At 38.4% G+C, this 18,354-nt stretch overlaps 2 protein-coding genes across 2 annotated transcripts; both read right to left on the bottom strand.

Annotated features, from left to right (window-relative positions):
- Positions 1 to 5,494: 5,494 nt before the first annotated feature.
- LOC136216824 (proline-rich protein 3-like) lies at positions 5,495 to 6,502 on the bottom strand. Its single transcript, XM_066003372.1, has 2 exons — positions 5,920 to 6,502; positions 5,495 to 5,838 (listed from the first exon to the last, which is right to left on the bottom strand). Exons 1-2 carry the CDS (start codon positions 6,500 to 6,502, stop codon positions 5,495 to 5,497), a joined length of 927 nt encoding a protein of 308 aa, XP_065859444.1.
- A 9,791-nt stretch (positions 6,503 to 16,293) lies between these two features.
- LOC136220769 (proline-rich protein 3-like) lies at positions 16,294 to 17,945 on the bottom strand. The gene is made up of 2 exons (XM_066008552.1): positions 16,809 to 17,945; positions 16,294 to 16,727 (listed from the first exon to the last, which is right to left on the bottom strand). The coding sequence occupies exons 1-2, from the start codon at positions 17,938 to 17,940 to the stop codon at positions 16,378 to 16,380; spliced, it is 1,482 nt and encodes a 493-aa protein (XP_065864624.1). The 5' UTR covers positions 17,941 to 17,945; the 3' UTR covers positions 16,294 to 16,377.
- Positions 17,946 to 18,354: the final 409 nt, after the last annotated feature.

Genomic DNA, 18,354 nt, shown 5'->3' with positions numbered 1-18,354 from the left:
AGGAGGAGGTGATTGAGGATAAAACCTCTGATATGGTGGTGGATACAACGCCAATAGTGACTGGTTCAAAAAACTTACAGCAGGCGGGCTCTAGAGACCAGACCCGCCGAGGAGAATGAGTACGATAAGCTGGAACTGTCGAGGTATGGGCAACCCTCGAACAGTTGGTATGTTAAAGAACTTAGTTGCTAGGTTCAAGCCCGACTTTATTTTTCTGATGGAGGTGAAATGTAACCGCGAGAAAGTTGAGGTAATAAAGCGTAGTCTTTCTTATTCTGGTCTCTTTTTCATTGATCCTATTAACCAAGGTGGAGGTTTGGCTTTACTTTGGAAAATTAATGGATCAGTCAGTTTGTTACGGGCTTCTAGAAATTTTATTGATGTTAAAGTCTCTTTACTAGGTTTGCCAGAGTATCGATTAACCGGTTTTTATGGTTTTCCTGAGCGTTCTAGAAGGTTAGCTTCTTGGGAGATGATCCGGGATCTGTGTAGTAATCATTCTTTGCCTTGGATAATCGTTGGAGACTTTAATGACATGGCTTTACAAAGTGAGAAGAGTGGTGGTCGCAGACATCCACCTTATTTAGTTAATGGTTGTTCTGATGTGATTGAGCAATGTAATCTGTTCGAGGTCCCTATGATTGGGCATGCGTTTACTTGGGAAAAGAGCAGAGGCTATCAAAATTTTGTTGAAGAGAAGTTGGACCAAGGATTAGCGTCATCCAGCTGGTTTCAATTGTTTCCTTCGGCCAAAGTTATTAATGAGGAAGCTTCGGTCTCTAGCCATTCAGCTCTTGTGCTGTGTCCGACCCCTAGTGAAGGGGTGTTTGTTCGCCGGTTCTGATTCGAAGCTGCCTGGACTCAAGAACCTGATTGTCGTGAACGGATTGTAACCTCGACTGACATTTTGGTTCGGCAGGAGCAGTGCGGGCAGGCGTTGTATCAGTGGGGAGCCGAGTTACGCAGTCGGTTTTCTTCCAAACTTGTGGATTGTCGAGCTGAGATTAAAAGGCTGCAGAATCGCATCGACGAGGCAGGTCAGGTGTTACTTTTAGAAGCTCGGGAAAAGCTGGAAAATATCTTGTACCAACAGGAATTGTATTGGAAGCAAAGAGCAAAAACATTGTGGCTGGCTGGCGGTGATATGAATTCAAAATTTTTTCATGTAGCTGCTAATAATAGGAGGAAAAAGAATAGCTTTGTGAGGCTTCGTGATGCAGATGGCGAATGGCGCAGCTGGGATGCAGGTTTGGATTCTGTTATTCTTTCTTACTTTACTCAGCTTTTTACCTCGAATGGTTGTATTTTGGGTCCTATTATTGAAAATGTGGTGCTGAAGTTGTCTGAGGAAAATTGTGATATGCTCTGTGGTGATTTTAATGTTGTGGAAATTAAAGAAGCCTTGTTTTCAATGCACCCTAACAAAAGCCCTGAACCTGATGGTTTTAACCCCGGTTTTTATCAGAAATTTTGGGATGTAGTAGGAGGTCATGTTACTGAAGCTTGTTTGTTATGGTTAAATTCTGGAGTGTTGCCTGATGAGATTCATGAAACCAATATTGTATTAATCCCTAAGAAATCAAAGCCTGAGATGGTTTTTGACTTGAGACCGATAGCTCTTTGTAATGTGATCTACAAAATTGTTTCTAAAGTTTTAGCTAATCGGTTAAAGAAAGTCCTTCATGTTCTTATATCTCCGTCCCAGAGTGCTTTTATCCCTGGCAGACTAATCACTGATAATGTTATGCTGGCATTTGAGGTGAATCACTATCTCCATCAGAGGACTAGAAGGGTTTCAAGTGGTATGGCTGCTCTTAAGCTTGATATGTCTAAAGCATATGACAGGATGGAATGGAGATTTCTTCAAGAGATGTTATTGAAACTTGGTTTCCCATCGAGCTTTGTTAACCTATTAATGCAGTGCGTTACAAAGGTTAAATATAGGGTTGTCCATGGGAAGCATGTAGTGGGCCCTATTGTTCCACAGAAGGGACTACGTCAAAGGGATCCGTTGTCACCATATCTTTTTATTATCTGTGCGGAGGATCTTTCTCTCTACTTATCTCGGCTGGAGTCAGAGGGTCGGATTCGGGGTTGTGTTGTTGCGGACCAAGCGCCAGCAATCTCTCATCTGTTCTTCGCTGATGATAGTTACTTCTTTTTCAGAGCCAATCGATCTGAAGCTTCAGCAATTAAACAAGCTCTAAATGACTATGAGTGTGCTTCTGGATAGAAAATAAATTTATCAAAATCCTCTATATCTTTCAGTCGAAACTGCCCGGATGGTGGGTGTGCAGAAACTAGTAATATCTTAGGGATTTCCACTGTAGCCCTCCCGGATAAGTACCTGAGTCTTCCTTCGATGGTGGAAAGGAATAGGTCACATGTTTTTGGATTTGCTGAGGACATGGTGCGGTCTAGATTGAAGAGTTGGAAAGCCAGATTTCTATCAAGAGCAGGAAAGGAGGTTATGATCAAATAAGTAGTGCAGGTGCTTCCTACTTTTGCTATGAGTCTCTTCCTTTTTCCCATGAATATCTGTGATGATCTAGAGAAGTTGATGAACTCTTTTTGGTGGGGATCAGATGGTTCGGGTAAAGGTAGTTTACATTGGAAATCATGGGATAAGTTGTGCTTCCCTAAAAAAGTTGGTGGAATGGGATTCAGAAAATTGCATAATTTCAACTTAGCTTTATTGGCTAAACAAGGTTGGCGACTTACCTCAAATCCTGAGTCTCTTATGGCACGTGTTTTTAAGGCTCTTTATTATCCGAATAGCTCTTTTCTTGATGCATCGTTATCTGATGGGCCTAGCTTCGTCTGGCGTAGTATTATGGGTGCTCAAGAGTTGTTAAGGTCAGGTATTCGTAGGTTTGTAGGGGTGGGTGGTGAGGTCCGGATTTGGGATGACCCGTGGCTCCCTGATGATCATCTCCCATATATTGAAAGTGAAAAATTGGATGGTTTAGGGGTGGAAGTGGCGGCTGATCTTATGGAGGAGGGTCGGCGGTCATGGGATGTTGGGTTAGTTTCGGGCATTTTTGCTCCTCGGGATGCAGAACTTATTCTCTGTATCCCCTTATCTAATCGGGTTGATCATGATATGTGGTATTGGAAGGATGACCGACGTGGCAACTATACAGTTAAAAGTGGGTACTGAAAGCTTATATCTGGATCTGGAACAAATTGGTCCATTGATTCTCCAGTATGGAATAAAGTTTGGAATCTTAAAGTGTCCCCTAAAGTTAAGAACCTTCTTTGGCGGGTTCTTGCTAACTGTGCGCTGAAAGCCCGAAGTGTTCCTATCTCAGATTTATGCGAGCTTTGTCATGGGGCGGTGGAAGATTCTTATCATATTTTTCTCAAATGTACTATGGCTCGAGCTATTTGGACTATTTTGCCTGTTGGGGATGTGGGAACCCAATTTCATAACATTTTTTATTATTGGGGCTGGATCTTCTCTAAACCGGTGGAGCTTGTTGAGCTTGTAGCGGTTTTATGGTGGATTACTTGGTGTTATAGAAATGACATTGTGTGGAATCGGAAGGATTCACAAGCCTCGATCCTATACCATTCGGCCGGTTCCTTTTTACAGGCCTGGAAGAAAGCGCAGGCGTCGGTTTCTCCTTCAGGCAGTCCGGTTGTGCCAAGCCCGATGGTGTGGCAGCGCCCTCCAACAGGCTTCCTAAAACTGAATGTGGATGGTGCGTCTTTTGCGGACGAGAATGTGGCTGGGTTTTGGTGTATCGTTCGGGACGAGTTGGGCCGGTTTGTTGCGGCTAAAAATGGAACCTTGCAGAATTATCAAGATGCATCGTTCATTGAAGCGCTATCGGTCCGTGAAGCTCTCAGTTGGATCAAAGACCGCGGATGGAAGGATGTAATCATTGAATCAGATTCTTTGATTGTGATACAGTCTATGGCCCGCCCGTTAGAGGTTTCATGTCCTTTTAACGCCTTAGCCAATGATTGTCATTTTTCATTGAACGAGTCTTTTAATTGCTCTATTCGTTTTGTCTGTCGTTCTGCAAACTCGGTTGCTCATTTGTTAGCTAGAAGTAGTATTTTACCTTTACATCGGGGTGAGTGGTTTTCTGTATCCCTGATTTTATTTGTAATATGCTTCTTCTTGATTCTTAATATATGCTTCATTGGTTGTCAAAACAAAAAAATGGATTCTTTATTTTGATAACACTTTTGAACTCATTTTTATTATGTCTTTTTCATTAAAAAAATTGAATTTCTTATTTTTGAGATTCAAATAACTTAATTTCTAAATTGAATTTTAAATTATGAAAAATATAAAAAATGTAAAATTGTTATAATTTTTTAAAAACTAGCATTGAACTAATAGAAAATTAAACATATTTACTCGTCACGTTGGCCACTTTTAATGTTTTAGCGAACACACACAAAAAAAAAAATTGTGTTTTATCAAAATATATAAAAAATAAATACTAAATAATATTTTAAATTTTAAACATTAGTATAGTATATAAGTATATAGTGTTGATATTAATTATAAGTTGAAAGGTAGTTTAGTGATAAGATGTATATAGTTATACTTAATGGCCCAGGTTTGTATCCGTCTTTCAACACAATTTTTTTTTGAATGGTTAACTGGACCAAACTGTTTAACCAAACTACCTGTCGAACCGGCCGATCCGATCGGGTTTTAGTAACATTGCATAAAACTGAAGCAACCTCCTTAATATCAAAGTCAAAATGCTATACTTATGTGTTTTCATTTGCACATGATCTAACATCTCCTTACACCAATTTTCTAGCAGAGCCTACTCAACACTACAACAGGAATTTTGAGGATACAAATAAAACAAGTCAAAAAGAAATTAAGAAAAGAGCATCAAATGGTAAGAAAATACTCCATCAGATTTGCAAAATCACATGAACATCTATTTACAAAAAAAAAAAAAAAAAAAAAACCCCGTAAAATATTTTCAAACAAAAAACTTTCTCGTGCCTATCATATTTTTCGTATAATTAGTCCATCCATCTTTTTTTGAAGAAAAATACTCGGATCTTAGATTAAAGGAGAAAACAGATGACGATCCTTACAAACAGCGCCCGTTAGCCAATTAGGAATAGTAAAAGAGGAAAACTCATTTAGCGTTGGAAAGGTCGTATCGTGCAACAGCATGAGCAACCCCTTTCGCTTAACAAGAAGAAAAAGACACCGAGCAATCGGATCTGTTAGAAAGAAGGAACTGGCAGTCTTTGATAATGGTACCGAAATCTGACAAATCGTCTTATATTTGTGGAGAGATGTTTTAAAGTTTGAATTCATTAAAGACATAATATGTATACTTAATACTAGATTTGTATATTCCCTCAAAAAAAAAATATATAAGAAATTTGAAATTGCACAATGGAAATAAAAGAAAAATTTAAACCAATGTAATATCAAATGTAATAACAATAATGAGATTAATGACCGGCACTGAAAACAGAAACAGGCAAATAATTATAAATTAAGTTAGTAAGCAGTCGGAGTAGGAGACTGATGATCCGAAGCCGAGGTGTAAAAGAAAGGACCAACTGGGTACAGCTTAATCTTCCTGTCATGGAGAATTTGGTAGGAAGAAAGGAGAGCACCAGTAATTCCCTTGTTCACATTTGTAGGAATGTTACAGTTTTCTAATGGTGATTTTTCCAGTTTAACCCTGCAGTCTGTCAACTGTAAAATTTGATTAACCCCTAAATCAGACAATGTCTTATAGAAAAAACCCTTTGCATCTGTTGCACTTGTCAAGCAACTGAATGGTGCTGCCTCGTACCCTTTGTGCCCTAAAATTGAACATGTTATTCTTGCCACAGCTCCTACACTCACAAACCAATAAAACTAAAGTTAAATGACCAATTATCTGAAAACAAAGATTAATTGTAAGGATTATTAGTTACCTTTAATAGGAGTGTACTTAGAACCTGATTTGCAAAGCACAAGCCCTTCAATGCCTATTGGAAGTGGGACTTCTGGCTTTGGGACATATCCACCATTAGGCTTTTTTGGGGCATATTTATCACTAGACGTTTTGGGGGTTTCTAGCTCTGGTTTTGGGACATATTTATCAATAGGAATTTTTGGTGTTTCTAGTTCTGGCTTTGGGACATATTGATCAGTAGGCTTTTTTGGAATTGTTAGTTCTGGTTTTGAGACATATTCAGTAGGCATTTGCTTTTTTGGGGTTTCTGGTTTTGGCACATACTCAACATTGACTTGGGATTTGAATTTGAGATCAAGTGATTTGGGCTTTGGGCCGTAGCCGTAGTCCGGTTTGGTGTTTTCTGGTGCTGGTTTTGGGCTATATCCATCTCGGGGTTTAAGATCATCTGATGATGGTATTGGAGTTGAGGTGTAAACATTATTGGGCTGGGGCTTGACAGTTTCAGGAGTAGGGGAGTAGCTATAATCAGCAGCAGAGGCAATGACGAGCAGCGACAAAAGAAGAATAGAAGATGAAAATAAGAAAGAGGTTGATGCCATTGATGCTTTGTATAAGCTCAAAAGAAGTATAAATTGTTATGTTGGTGTAAGAAACATTACATAGCCTTTACTTTATATAGGGATAGAGGATTCGGTTATGGTATTAAAATAGAATAGGAATGGACGTGGTCACGTCGGACATTAATATTGCATAGGCCTAATTTGGGTATGCTTCCACGTTCAATAACAAGCTATCTCATCATATATGGATGACACTTACTGAGGCTACACTTTGCAATACAGGCCAAATGAAGAGAATTTAGACACATTTTTTTTTTTAATACTTTCAAAGATCAAGAGGTTTCAACTTCTATAATACCACAAGTAAAATTATTTCTAACACTGTTTTATAAAATAAATCTCGATATAAAACTAATATTAATGATGTTTATGATAACTCAAAATTTAAGTATTTGAATTCATATTGTTTCAGTTAATCATTGTGAGTCACAAAAGTATTTCAGTTTGGTATTGAAAGACATTAATATGATATTATACGCTATGGGTGGAAAATGATGCGGGACGGGGACGGAAATGCATTTTCCACTCTGTCCCTAATTTTTATTGGGACGGTTTTGAGGAATCTCCATTAAATGATCTGGAGATTTTTTTTATCCCCATCCCCTCCCCATGCGGATCTCCATGGGTAATTAAGAATCTTCATATCCAATAAAATAATATCAGCGTGTGGAAGCGGAAGAAAGAAGAGAGTATATTATGCGAAGCTACTAATGGATTTAGGTTAATTTAGTTTGTAAATAAAATAAGGGTTAGAATAGCCCCTAACATGTTTGTATGTGAATAAAATAAGGGTTACAATGGTCTCTGATATGTTTGTAAATAAAATAATGTTTTTTTAATTCAATTGTTTAAAATTAGTAGGTTTGTATATATATAATTTATGTATTAATTTAGTTATATAATTAATTTAGATATAATAAATTTGAGTGATTTTTAAAATTAATAAGTTTATTCGGGGATCCCCATTGGGATATATACGGTAACGGGGTGGGGATCTCTACGGCGCGAATATAGCAATCGTCATCTCCATTTGGGTTTCGGAAAAAAAAATCCCCGTCCTCGTCCTCATCCCAACTTTTTACGGTTATTCTCCATCCCGTAAGTTCAAATACCCACGGTATCCTCACCCCATTGCCACCCCTATTATATGCTCCGAGCACCACGTCATTCGTGCATCGAACTAATAATTTGATATCCGATCATATATTTTAGGGTATAAGGTATATAATTTAAGGTCTAGAGTTTAATTTTAAGATTTATATTTTAGAGTCTAGAATTTTATATAAATAATTAACTAAAAATATGCAATTAATTAATTATCAAGTACTCCCTCCATTCTCTTATTATATGAGTCATTATAGGGTATTTCGTATAAATTAAAAAATATATTGATTAACTAAAAAGAATTTTTCTCATGTCACTATTAGGAAATAAGCATTGGAATATTAAAAAAAATATGTACTAATACAAAAAAACATATTTGGATCAAAAAAACTAAATTAAAGTTTTTAAAATCCAACAACGATTTATATTTGAAAAAAAAAAAAACTAATTTGCTAGAATATATAATGGAGAGAGTATTAATCTTTCATTAGTTGATATGATCTTAAATTATTGATGGAATGCACGAATAATGTTCTCCTAATTGCCAATTGCATTGATCTTTTTACATGTTCCATCAGGGCTTCAACCTTCCAATCTTGGTCATTCCTAAAAATCTCCAAGTATTTTTTGGCAAGCCACTTTGATATTAAATGGAAGTTTGTTAAAGAAAGATCCTTTTCCTGCTCTTTTTTCCTTTTTCAAGGTCGTCCAGCGGTTGCAACATTCATGAACAAACTATACATTTTTCAGTTGCATCGTTGGGTTATCAATGTCTTTAAAGTCAACTTTTGATGCATAAAAGCATCTACAACAGTCTTTTAGTTTGGTTTTTAAGTTAAAATTTGAGGAATGAGACTTAAAAATGAGCTCCAACAGCCTTTTAGTGGCTTCTCAAATCACTAAGAGTCTCTTCATCCTCTCTATTAATAGAGTCTCTCTCCAACTTTTAGTGACTCTTAATTCATTTTTTATTAATAATTTACTATTGAAGAGTCTCTCGCCTTTCACTATTGATAGATAAAACAATAATTAATCATTTTAATAATAAAATAATAAATAAGAAATGAATGTAAGAGCATTGTTAGAGATGATATGTCTTAGCCATTCTTAAACCAATAAGAGTCAATATGAAGAGTTGGAGATCTCTAAGCACGTCATTGACACATGGCTTCTGGATCCACTATTCCATTGCAAACTGCTTCTACCTTCTAGCTTGTGTTGTTCTTAAAACACATCTAAAACCTATTGTATATCCCATGATTTCTACAAGCATCCTTGAACTATTTTGGATTATTGAAAAGCATCCCAATCTAGAAATATGAATCATTCATATCCATTTCATTATTAAATTGTGGATATCTTGGCAATCAGAATCGTAGTGCAATTCAGCTGATTCTTTATAATCTGAAGCATTGTCATCTAACTCAAAATTCATCCAATTTTTTTTTTGTTTTTGTCTGTTGACGCTTTTCAAGAGGGATTTCGTGAGAAAGAGAAATGAAAATGAAATAATGGTTCGTTTTTAGAGATATAAACAGGGGTGATGATTCAGTGATTTAAGGTTTATGTTTTCTTTCTTCCATCATAAATAATAATTTTGAATGAGTGAATCTCTAAATGGAAAATATTCTCATTAAGGAATTAATGCTTACATACATTGTTTATATATTTTGCTAGGTGTGGTCACCAAGCAAACTTGATGATTAAGTAAAATAAAGGACATGACATGTGTCAACAAGATAACCTTGTGATGGATTTGATTAAATGGAAAGTGGTGATTTGATAGAGCTTTGATCAAGTAAGGATGGTCCATCATAAGGAGGTGCAACTCTTCTAGAATGTGCTATCCATGGGAAATTACCATGACACCCCTGTTATTGTTGAAAGGACCAAATTGCCCTTGAGCAATTTGGCTTTTATTATCTGGAAGATAGAGTTTGGGAATCCAAACTCATTAATCTTCCTGACACAAACTCTTCTTCTCCTCTGGGAAAACCAATGGTCTTCTTCTTCCCTTTCTTCATACACCGAAATGCCTCCATCTCTCCCCATTGTTCCTGTAACTTCTTCTTGTACTGAACTTTGTTTGATGAGTTTAATATCCTCCCTCAAACTAAGCTTGGTACAGATTCCTCAAGCTTAGTTTGCCAATCAAAAACCTAAGTTGCGGAGAGTGCTGGGCTTTCGTAAAGAGGTCCGCCACCTGCAGAGCTGACGGTATCGGCATTAGTCGGATCAAACCGGATTGAACGCGTTCGCGGATGACGTGACAGTCAATATCTATGTGTTTCATCTGTTCGTGGAACACTGGGTTCTAGGCTATGTGCATGGCGGAAATATTATCGCAGAACATGAGGGAAGCCGTCGCCGGTGGTGCTTTCATATCTGTTAGGAGATTCGTGAGCCAGTGAAGCTCACATGATGTGGAGGCCATGGCTCTGTATTCCGATTCCGAGGAGGACCTAGAAACGGTGTTCCGTTTCTTCGATCTCCAAGAGATAAGGGCCGATCCGAGGAAGACGGTGTACCCGGTGATTGATTTCCGAGTTTCTTGACAAGTTGCCCAGTCTGAATCCGTGAAGGCCTGTAATTTCAAGTCGTTGCATATGGAGAAAAATCCCCAAGCCTATAGTCCCTTTGAGGTAACGCAGAACTCTTTCTGCTCTGTTTAAATTCTATGTGGTTGGTTGCATGAGGTGTTGGGATAATTGATTTACAATATATGTGATATCCGGTCTTGTATGTGTGAGATATAGCAGTTTACCGATTAACTGTCTATATGGTGTGATTTCTGGGAGTGGGTTGTCATTTTGGCTTGGTTTGTGGTTTGGTAGTGCCGGGGACGAGGCTGGTTTACAGTCGATGAATCCCTGGTCTTGTAACAACTATAATGTGTATTTTCTTTGTGACATGTGGAGTCCCTGACTGCTGCGAGAGAACTCAAATCCCAGAAAATAATGTATGGCCCCGAGATCCTTGATGCTGAAAACATCGTTTAAGTGCTGTTTGGCCTGGTTGATGGTCTGCATGTCGTTTCCTGCGAGAACTACATCATCAACATATACTAGCAACATGGTTACATGTCCCGCGTATTCCTTTGTGAACAAGGACGGATCGGCCACTGATTGAAAAAACCCCATTTGTTTGATGGTGCCGGTCAACTTGGCGTTCCACTGCCTGCCTGCTTGCCTGAGCCCGTAGAGGGCCTTATTGAGTTTGCATACTTGCTGTGGGCTTTTCGGAATTACCCCTGGTGGCATTGCCATATAGACATCATCGCTCAGTTCCCCATGTAAGTATGCATTGTCAATATCAAGTTGATGTATATGCCATTCCTTTGCAACTGCTATTGCTAATAGAGTTCTTATGGTGGTGAATTTTGCTACAGGTGCGAAGGTTGCAGTGAAATGCACTCCCTCCTGCTGAGTGTAGCCCTTCGCAACTAACCTGGCCTTGAACCTGGCAATGCTTCCATCAGATTTGTGCTTGATCTTGTAGACCCATCGGCAGCCTATGGGCCTTTTACCCTTTGGTAAGTCAACTAAGCTCCACGTTTGATTAGCTTCTAACGCAGCTAGTTCCTTGTTCATTGCCTCCACCCATCCTCTTTCTAACTTTGCTTCTTGATATGTTGCAGGCTCCCGATGACAGCTGAGGTTGATTGAAAAAAAATTCTTGGCCGGAGAGAATCCTTCATAAGACAGATGTTTCCACAAGGCATGTGGGGAATTGGTCAAGCACGGCAGTGTGGAGCCTTGGACCAGTGCCAAGTGATAATCTCTGAGATAGGTTGGGAGTTTCCTTGTTCTTTGTGGCCTTGTGTTGATTTGTTGATGTTCATGTGCTAATGTCTCTGGATGTTCGATATTTTCTTCGATTTCTTGAATTGTATCAACATGTTGTGTTATCTCTGGTGTGCTTTGTTCCTCATCCGTACTGTATGATTCATCCTCATCTTCATTCATGCATGCTTTATGGAGTGACTCCAGCTCTGCTTCACTGCAACATGATGTGTCATTTTTCTTGTGTTCTTCTGAAAAAGGAAAGAGGTTCTCAAAGAACTTCACAAGCCTGGAAAAGAAAACAATGTTAGTGCTTAGGTTCAAAAGTTTGAATCCCTTTGTGCCATGTCTGTATCCCAAGAAAATGCACTTCATTGCTCTTTCTGTGAATTTGCCTTTGTGTCTGTCTAAAGCTGAGGCGTATGCAAGACACCCAAAGACCTTAAGGTCATCTACATGTGCCCCTTTTCCATACAGTCGCTCGTAAGGTGTCTGGCCCCGAATTGGTGTGGATGGTAATCTGTTTATGAGATAAACTGCATGACTAACTACTTCTGGCCAAAAAATATGAGGTAGTGAGCTTTGAAATATGAGTGCTCTGGTGGTATTCATGATGTCTTGATGTTTGCGTTCTACTCTGCCGTTTTGTTGTGGTGTCTCCGGACATGATGTGTGATGTATGATTCCATTTTTCGCGTAAAAATCCTTCATGATGAACTCAGGGCCATTGTCCGTTCGGATTGTTTTCACATTCTTGCCAAACTGTCTGTTTACATATGCGCAGAATTGTTATAGTGCTGTGCTTGATTCCCCCTTTGTTTGCATTAATGTGACCCATGTATACCTGCTGTGATCATCTAATATGGTTAGGAAATATCGTTTACTAGAGTGTGACTCTTGTGTTGGGCCCCATATATCCGTATGGATTAAATCAAAACATTCATCTGCTATGTTGTGACTCAGTGAGAAAGGCATTTTCTTTTGCTTGGCTTTTTGACAAATGTCACATGGCATTTCTTTGAAGGAATCGAAATCATTACATGATAGATTGAGGCCTTTCAACCTCTCGTGAGAGGGATGACCAAAACGTAAATGCCACAAACTGGCTTCAACAGAAAAAACAGAAATATGATTAGGTAGCGGGTATTCCAGATAATAGAGGCCTCCATGTTCTCTAGCCAAGCCAATCTTCTTCCAACTTGTTGTGTCCTGTATCACACACATTGATCCCGTTATCACAACACAGAGTCCATTAGTACTCAATAGCTTACTAGTCGATATAAGATTATAATCAAACGTTACACAGAACATTATGCAAAACAAGTTTCGGGCTTAAGGTTACAGTGCCAATGTATTCTGCCTTGACCCTTTCTCCGTTTGGCAAGTTCACCCAGCATTTTTCGATTTGGTTGTATGAGCTATACATTTGTTTATTACAAATGATATGATCTGTAGCCCCTGTGTCAATTATCTAACATGATGAGACAAAACTAGGGTTAGGACCATTACCAGAAATGTCTCCCTTGACAAAGGTGTTGAAGCTGTTGCCCGAGGCCGGGGTCTTTCCTTGATTCATGGGCAGTAGGGCCACCAGCGATTGGTACTGGTCTTTGCTTAAAGTGAACGGTTCTGGGTTGGTTTGCCTATTGTCTTCTTCTCCTGAGTTTTCCTCATTGCCTTGGTTTACTGCTGAGTTTGCCCTGGGTTGATTTGTTCTGAAAGGATTCTTGGTTCTGTTGCCATAGTTTGGGGGATATCCATGCTTTTTGAAACATATTTCTTTTGTGTGTCCAGTGTTACCACAATAAGTGCATAAGGATGAGCTTTTACCATTATTTCTGCGATTGTTCTGGTTTTTGGTGTTGTTTTGTTTGTTCTGTCTGCCGTTGGTGTTAGTGAACCCTGCAAACCTATTGCTTTCACCTCCTTCATTTCCTTTCTCAGGTACAAGACCAAGCTGTCTCTCATGCTGGGTGGCCAGTGCATAGGTTTTGTTCAATGAGGGGATTGGTTCGATCAGTAGTATCTGCGAACAGATGGTTGAGTAAGACTCATTCAACCCTTGAAGAAAGGTAATAACCTGGTCAACGTCTTGTTGATCCCTCAGGATCCTGAAGGCATTGCAGCTGCACGTCTGCCGGCAAACACATTGGGGCATTGGTCTCAGGTTTGTCAACTCATCCTGCAAAACTTTCAAGTTGGTATAATACTCGGTAACACTCCTGTTTCCTTGCGTCATACTGTGTATCTCCCTTCGCAGCTCGAGTATCCGCAGTGAGTCCGTCTGTGCAAACCTCTCTTTCAAATCTGCCCAGATCTGATGTGCCTTATCGAGCCACATTACACTTCTAGCAATGGTAGGTGAAACAGCATGATTTAGCCACGATATAACCATGTTATTGCACCTTTCCCATTGACTAAACATATTGTCTCCTGTTGTAGGGGCAGTGATGGTGCCGTCGACGAACCCAAACTTGTTCTTCGACATTAGAGCTACTTTGACAGCTCTAGACCATTGGTGATAGTTTGGCCCGGTGAGGACCTCTGAGACCAGTGACAACGCCGGAGTCTCATTCTGGGGAAGGTGGTAAGGGCTGCTGGACGTAATCATTGGTTCGGCCATAATGGGTAAGAAAAAGGATAGCCTTTTGTCTTAGTTTTGCTCTGATACCATAATAATTTTGAATGAGTGAATCTCTAAATGGAAAATATTCTCATTAAGGAATTAATGCTTACATACATTGTTTATATATTTTGCTAGGTGTGGTCACCAAGCAAACTTGATGATTAAGTAAAATAAAGGACATGACATGTGTCAACAGGATAACCTTGTGATGGATTTGATTAAATGGAAGGTGGTGATTTGATAGAGCTTTGATCAAGTAAGGATGGTCCATCATAAGGAGGTGCAACTCTTCTAGAATGTGCTATCCATGGGAAATTACCATGACGCCCCTGTTATTGTTGAAAGGACCAAATTGCCCTTGAGCAATTTGGCTTTTATTATCCGGAAGATAGAGTTTGGGAATCCAAACTCATTAATCTTCCTGACACAAACTCTTCTTCTCCTCTAGGAAAACCAATGGTCTTCTTCTTCCCTTTCTTCATACACCGAAATGCCTCCATCTCTCCCCATTGTTCCTGTAACTTCTTCTTGTACTGAACTTTTGTTCGATGAGTTTAATAATAAACCTCCATCTTTGCACATTTGGAGAGGTTGAAGAGGGGGAGTGAAAAGATAAATGGAAGATAATTGGAAGAGACACATTATGCAAAGTAGATAAAGAAAGGAAGTAAATAGTCATCTCTTGGAATTCATGTGCAACGTTTGGGAGGGAAACATTAACTCAGTGGTATTTTGGTCTTTATGAGTGTTATGTGGGTCCCATTATTTTTTATTAGGAATGGTTAAACACTCGTTTATCGGTCACTTACCGGAGAAACGTATTAAGTGGAGCCCAATCGGCTAAAAATCGCCTAGGACCAAAAAAACGCATTGAGAGAAATCATGGTGGATTCTCGATTTTGAGTGCCTAATCTGCACCTAGATGGTCTAGGTGGCTTTGGTTTCGAACAGTGTCAATCATCCTTACTTGTATTTTTTGGACAAAATGAAATTCAGGTACCAAGATGTTAACTGGGGTAAAGTTCAGATACCATTGGTATAATTTACTCTACAGAAAGATAATGTCGAGAAAAATGTTTTCCTAATTGATATTGCATAAATACTTTAAAGATACATGTGTCCTTATCTCAAATTACAAGGACGCATGAAGTAAGGAAGACCTTCAAATCAGACTGTATTAAAATAAATAACCTTCAAGACGCGTGAACCAATGTGATACGTTTTGAATTATCTTTAGATTAGGATTCCTGATTTACGTCTAGGGATTAAGGAATTACAAATAGGGTATATTACTAACTGTCCAAATCACGTCCGTCATTCATGAGTTGATACATGTCTTTCAAGGAAGTTAGAACGTACACCTCGTATTGGCTAGTGGATTTGCCACTGACACATTATAAATAGAACTTGACATCACAATTAAGGTACATACACACGTCTATTGCAATCTATTCTGAATTGCTTTATGCTCTCATCCTTTTTCTGTCTTACTTCAAGCGTAAAGAGGATTCCAAATATAATCGGACCACAGTGTTTATTGGTTAGGAAAATTAGTCGATTGCAAATATTATAATGGTTAACAGAAAAGGACAAAAATTTAAGAATAAGATATTTTTAAAACTTTTTTTCAACCCCGACTTCCAACGCTTCTTTTTTTCCGGCTCAACTCAACTAACTCAAACAATAAATAGATTGGATAGCGAATTAATTCGGATTGACACTTTAATGCATTTAATGGTGGTAAGTATTGTGCATTATCCGGGTCAAAAGCTAGTAAAGATATAATGATGGTAAAATTCTTAAAATAATAGTAGTTTATAAAACATGAAATTCATTTGCAATCCACCTATTTTGATAGAATTTGCTCAAGACCATAATCAATTTCCTGGAATTCGATTCTAAAAATTGAATTTGTGGTTTAGTTTCATTCCAAGCAATAAAATTTAGTTTGCAATTTGGAACTTTACCTTTCTCATTATTTCATAAATAAATTTTAACCAGTAACTAAAATGAAGGGAAACAAGAAGACTCGTATTTAATTTCGTTTAATAAAACTATGAATAGTCAGCTAAATTTCTGAAATATTAGTGATGATTTCTAGTTTATCATGAAGTGAATTTTGCATGAAACCCAGCAGGATTCATAGGTAACTCTTTCAATAAAATAATATTTATGTATACTTTAGATTTATATAAGAAACTTGCGGAACAGAACAAAAAAATATTACAAATCTCTCAATGAAAATGACAAAAAAGAAAAAAATCAAATAACAAATTAACAATAATGAGAGATCAATGAAAGGACATCAAAACATAAACAAGTAAATAATTATAATTAACTTATTAGTAACCAGTAGGGGTGGGAGTGGGAGTAGGGGTTGATTGATGATTAGGGGTGTAAAAGAAAGGTCCAACTGGGTAGAGCTTAACCTTCCTGTCATGGAGGATTTGGTAAGAAGAAAGGAGGGCACCTGTAATTCCCTTGTTCACATTTGTAGGAATATTGCAGCTTTCTAGTGGTGATTTTTCCAGTTTAACTCTGCAGTCTGTCAACTGTAAAATTTGATGAACCCCTAAATCAGACAATGTCTTAAAAAAGAAACCCTTTGCATCTGTTGTTGTCAAGCAACTGTATGGTGCTGCCTCGTACCCTTTATGGCCCAATATTGAACATGTTATTCTTGCCACAGCTCCTACAATCACAAACCATAAAAACTAAAGTTAAATGACCAAATATCTGAAAACAAAGATTAATTGTAAGGACTGTTAGTTACCTTTAATAGGAGTGTACTTGGAACCCGATTTGCAAAGGACAAGCCCTTCAATTCCAATTGGAAGTGGGATTTCTGGCTTTGGGACATACTCATTAGGCTTTTTTGGGGTCTCTGATTCTGGCTTTGAGACATATTGATTAACAGGCATTTTGGGGGTTTCTAGTTTTGGCATTGGGACATACTCAGTAGGCTTTTTAGGGGTTTCTGATTCTGGCTTTGAGACATATTGTGAAACAGGCATTTTGGGGGTTTCCAGTTTTGGCATTGGGACATACTCATCAGCAGGCTTTTTAGGGGTTTCTGATTCTGGTTTAGGGACATATTGATCAATAGGCATTTTTGGGGTTTCCAGTTTTGGTTTTGGGACATACGCATCAGCAGGCTTTTTAGGGGTTTCTGATTCTGGTTTAGGGACATATTGATCAATAGGCATTTTGGGGGTTTCCAGTTTTGGCATTGGGACATACTCATCAGCAGGCTTTTTAGGGGTTTCTGATTCTGGTTTAGGGACATATTGATCAATAGGCATTTTTGGGGTTTCCAGTTTTGGTTTTGGGACATACGCATCAGCAGGCTTTTTAGGGGTTTCTGATTCTGGTTTTGGGACATATTGATCAATAGGCATTTTGGGGGTTTCTAGTTTTGGTGTTGGGACATACTCATCAGTAGGCTTTTTAGGGGTTTCTGATTCTGGTTTTGGGACATATTGATCAATAGGCACTTTTGGGATATCTAGTTTTGGCTTTGAGACATACTCATCAGTAGGCTTTTTGGGGGTTTCTGATTCTGGTTTTGAGACATACTCATCACTAGGCTTTTTGGGAGTTTCTGGTTCTGGTTTTGGCACATACTCAACATTGACTCCGGTTTTGAATTTGAGATCAATTGTTTTAGGCTTTGGGGCATACCCGTAATCCGGTTTGGTGTTTTCTGGCGTTGGTTTAGAGCTAGAGCTATACCCGGAATCGGGTTTGGCATTGTCTAGTTTAGGTGTTGAGGTGTATACATCATTTGGTTGGGGCTTGACAGTTTCAGGAGCAGGGGAGTAGCCATAATCGGCAGCAGCAGAGGCAATGACGAGCAGCGACAAAAGGAGAATAGAGGATGAAAATAAGAAAGAGGTTGATGCCATTGCTGCTCTGCAATAATAAGAAAGTAAGCTCAGAAGTGTGGATTGTGTTTTGTTGGTGATGAAGAGTAAGAAACATAGGGTTTTATAAGGATAAGAGAGTATTAAAATAAGAAAGAAACTTGTTGAATTAGCATTTAAAATGAACGTGGAAGCATGTATGTATATATACCCAAATAAGGCCTGTGCATGTCATGTGCGACGTGATTACCAATCACCAAAACTTAGCATGTCAATTTTGGCAAAATGCATCATCAGCCACTTTAATCTTTCATTTTTTGCTTATTAAATTCTTAAATTTTTTCTATTTATTTTGACACATTTTAGACCCCGTTTCCTACGTTCTAATAAGTGTTGTAATGTAATCAAAGTTATAATGTAATTTCTCATTTTCCTTTTTCATGTTTTTTCGCCTCT

The sequence above is a fragment of the Euphorbia lathyris genome, chromosome 2 (genome assembly GCF_963576675.1).
Source record: "Euphorbia lathyris chromosome 2, ddEupLath1.1, whole genome shotgun sequence".
In the NCBI taxonomy this organism is placed as follows: Eukaryota; Viridiplantae; Streptophyta; class Magnoliopsida; order Malpighiales; family Euphorbiaceae; genus Euphorbia; species Euphorbia lathyris.
This window is presented reverse-complemented; position numbering and strand designations above follow the sequence as displayed.

What these genes read in the sequence shown, in the direction of transcription:
- LOC136216824 (XM_066003372.1), bottom strand. Translation starts at nt 6,502, where the DNA reads ATGGCATCAACCTCTTTCTTATTTTCATCTTCTATTCTTCTTTTGTCG. An exon ending in TAAGTACACTCCTATTAAAG is followed by an intron (nt 5,839 to 5,919) that starts GTAACTAATAAT and finishes TTGTGAGTGTAG; the next exon opens with GAGCTGTGGCAAGAATAACA.
- LOC136220769 (XM_066008552.1), bottom strand. Translation starts at nt 17,940, where the DNA reads ATGGCATCAACCTCTTTCTTATTTTCATCCTCTATTCTCCTTTTGTCG. An exon ending in CAAGTACACTCCTATTAAAG is followed by an intron (nt 16,728 to 16,808) that starts GTAACTAACAGT and finishes TTGTGATTGTAG; the next exon opens with GAGCTGTGGCAAGAATAACA.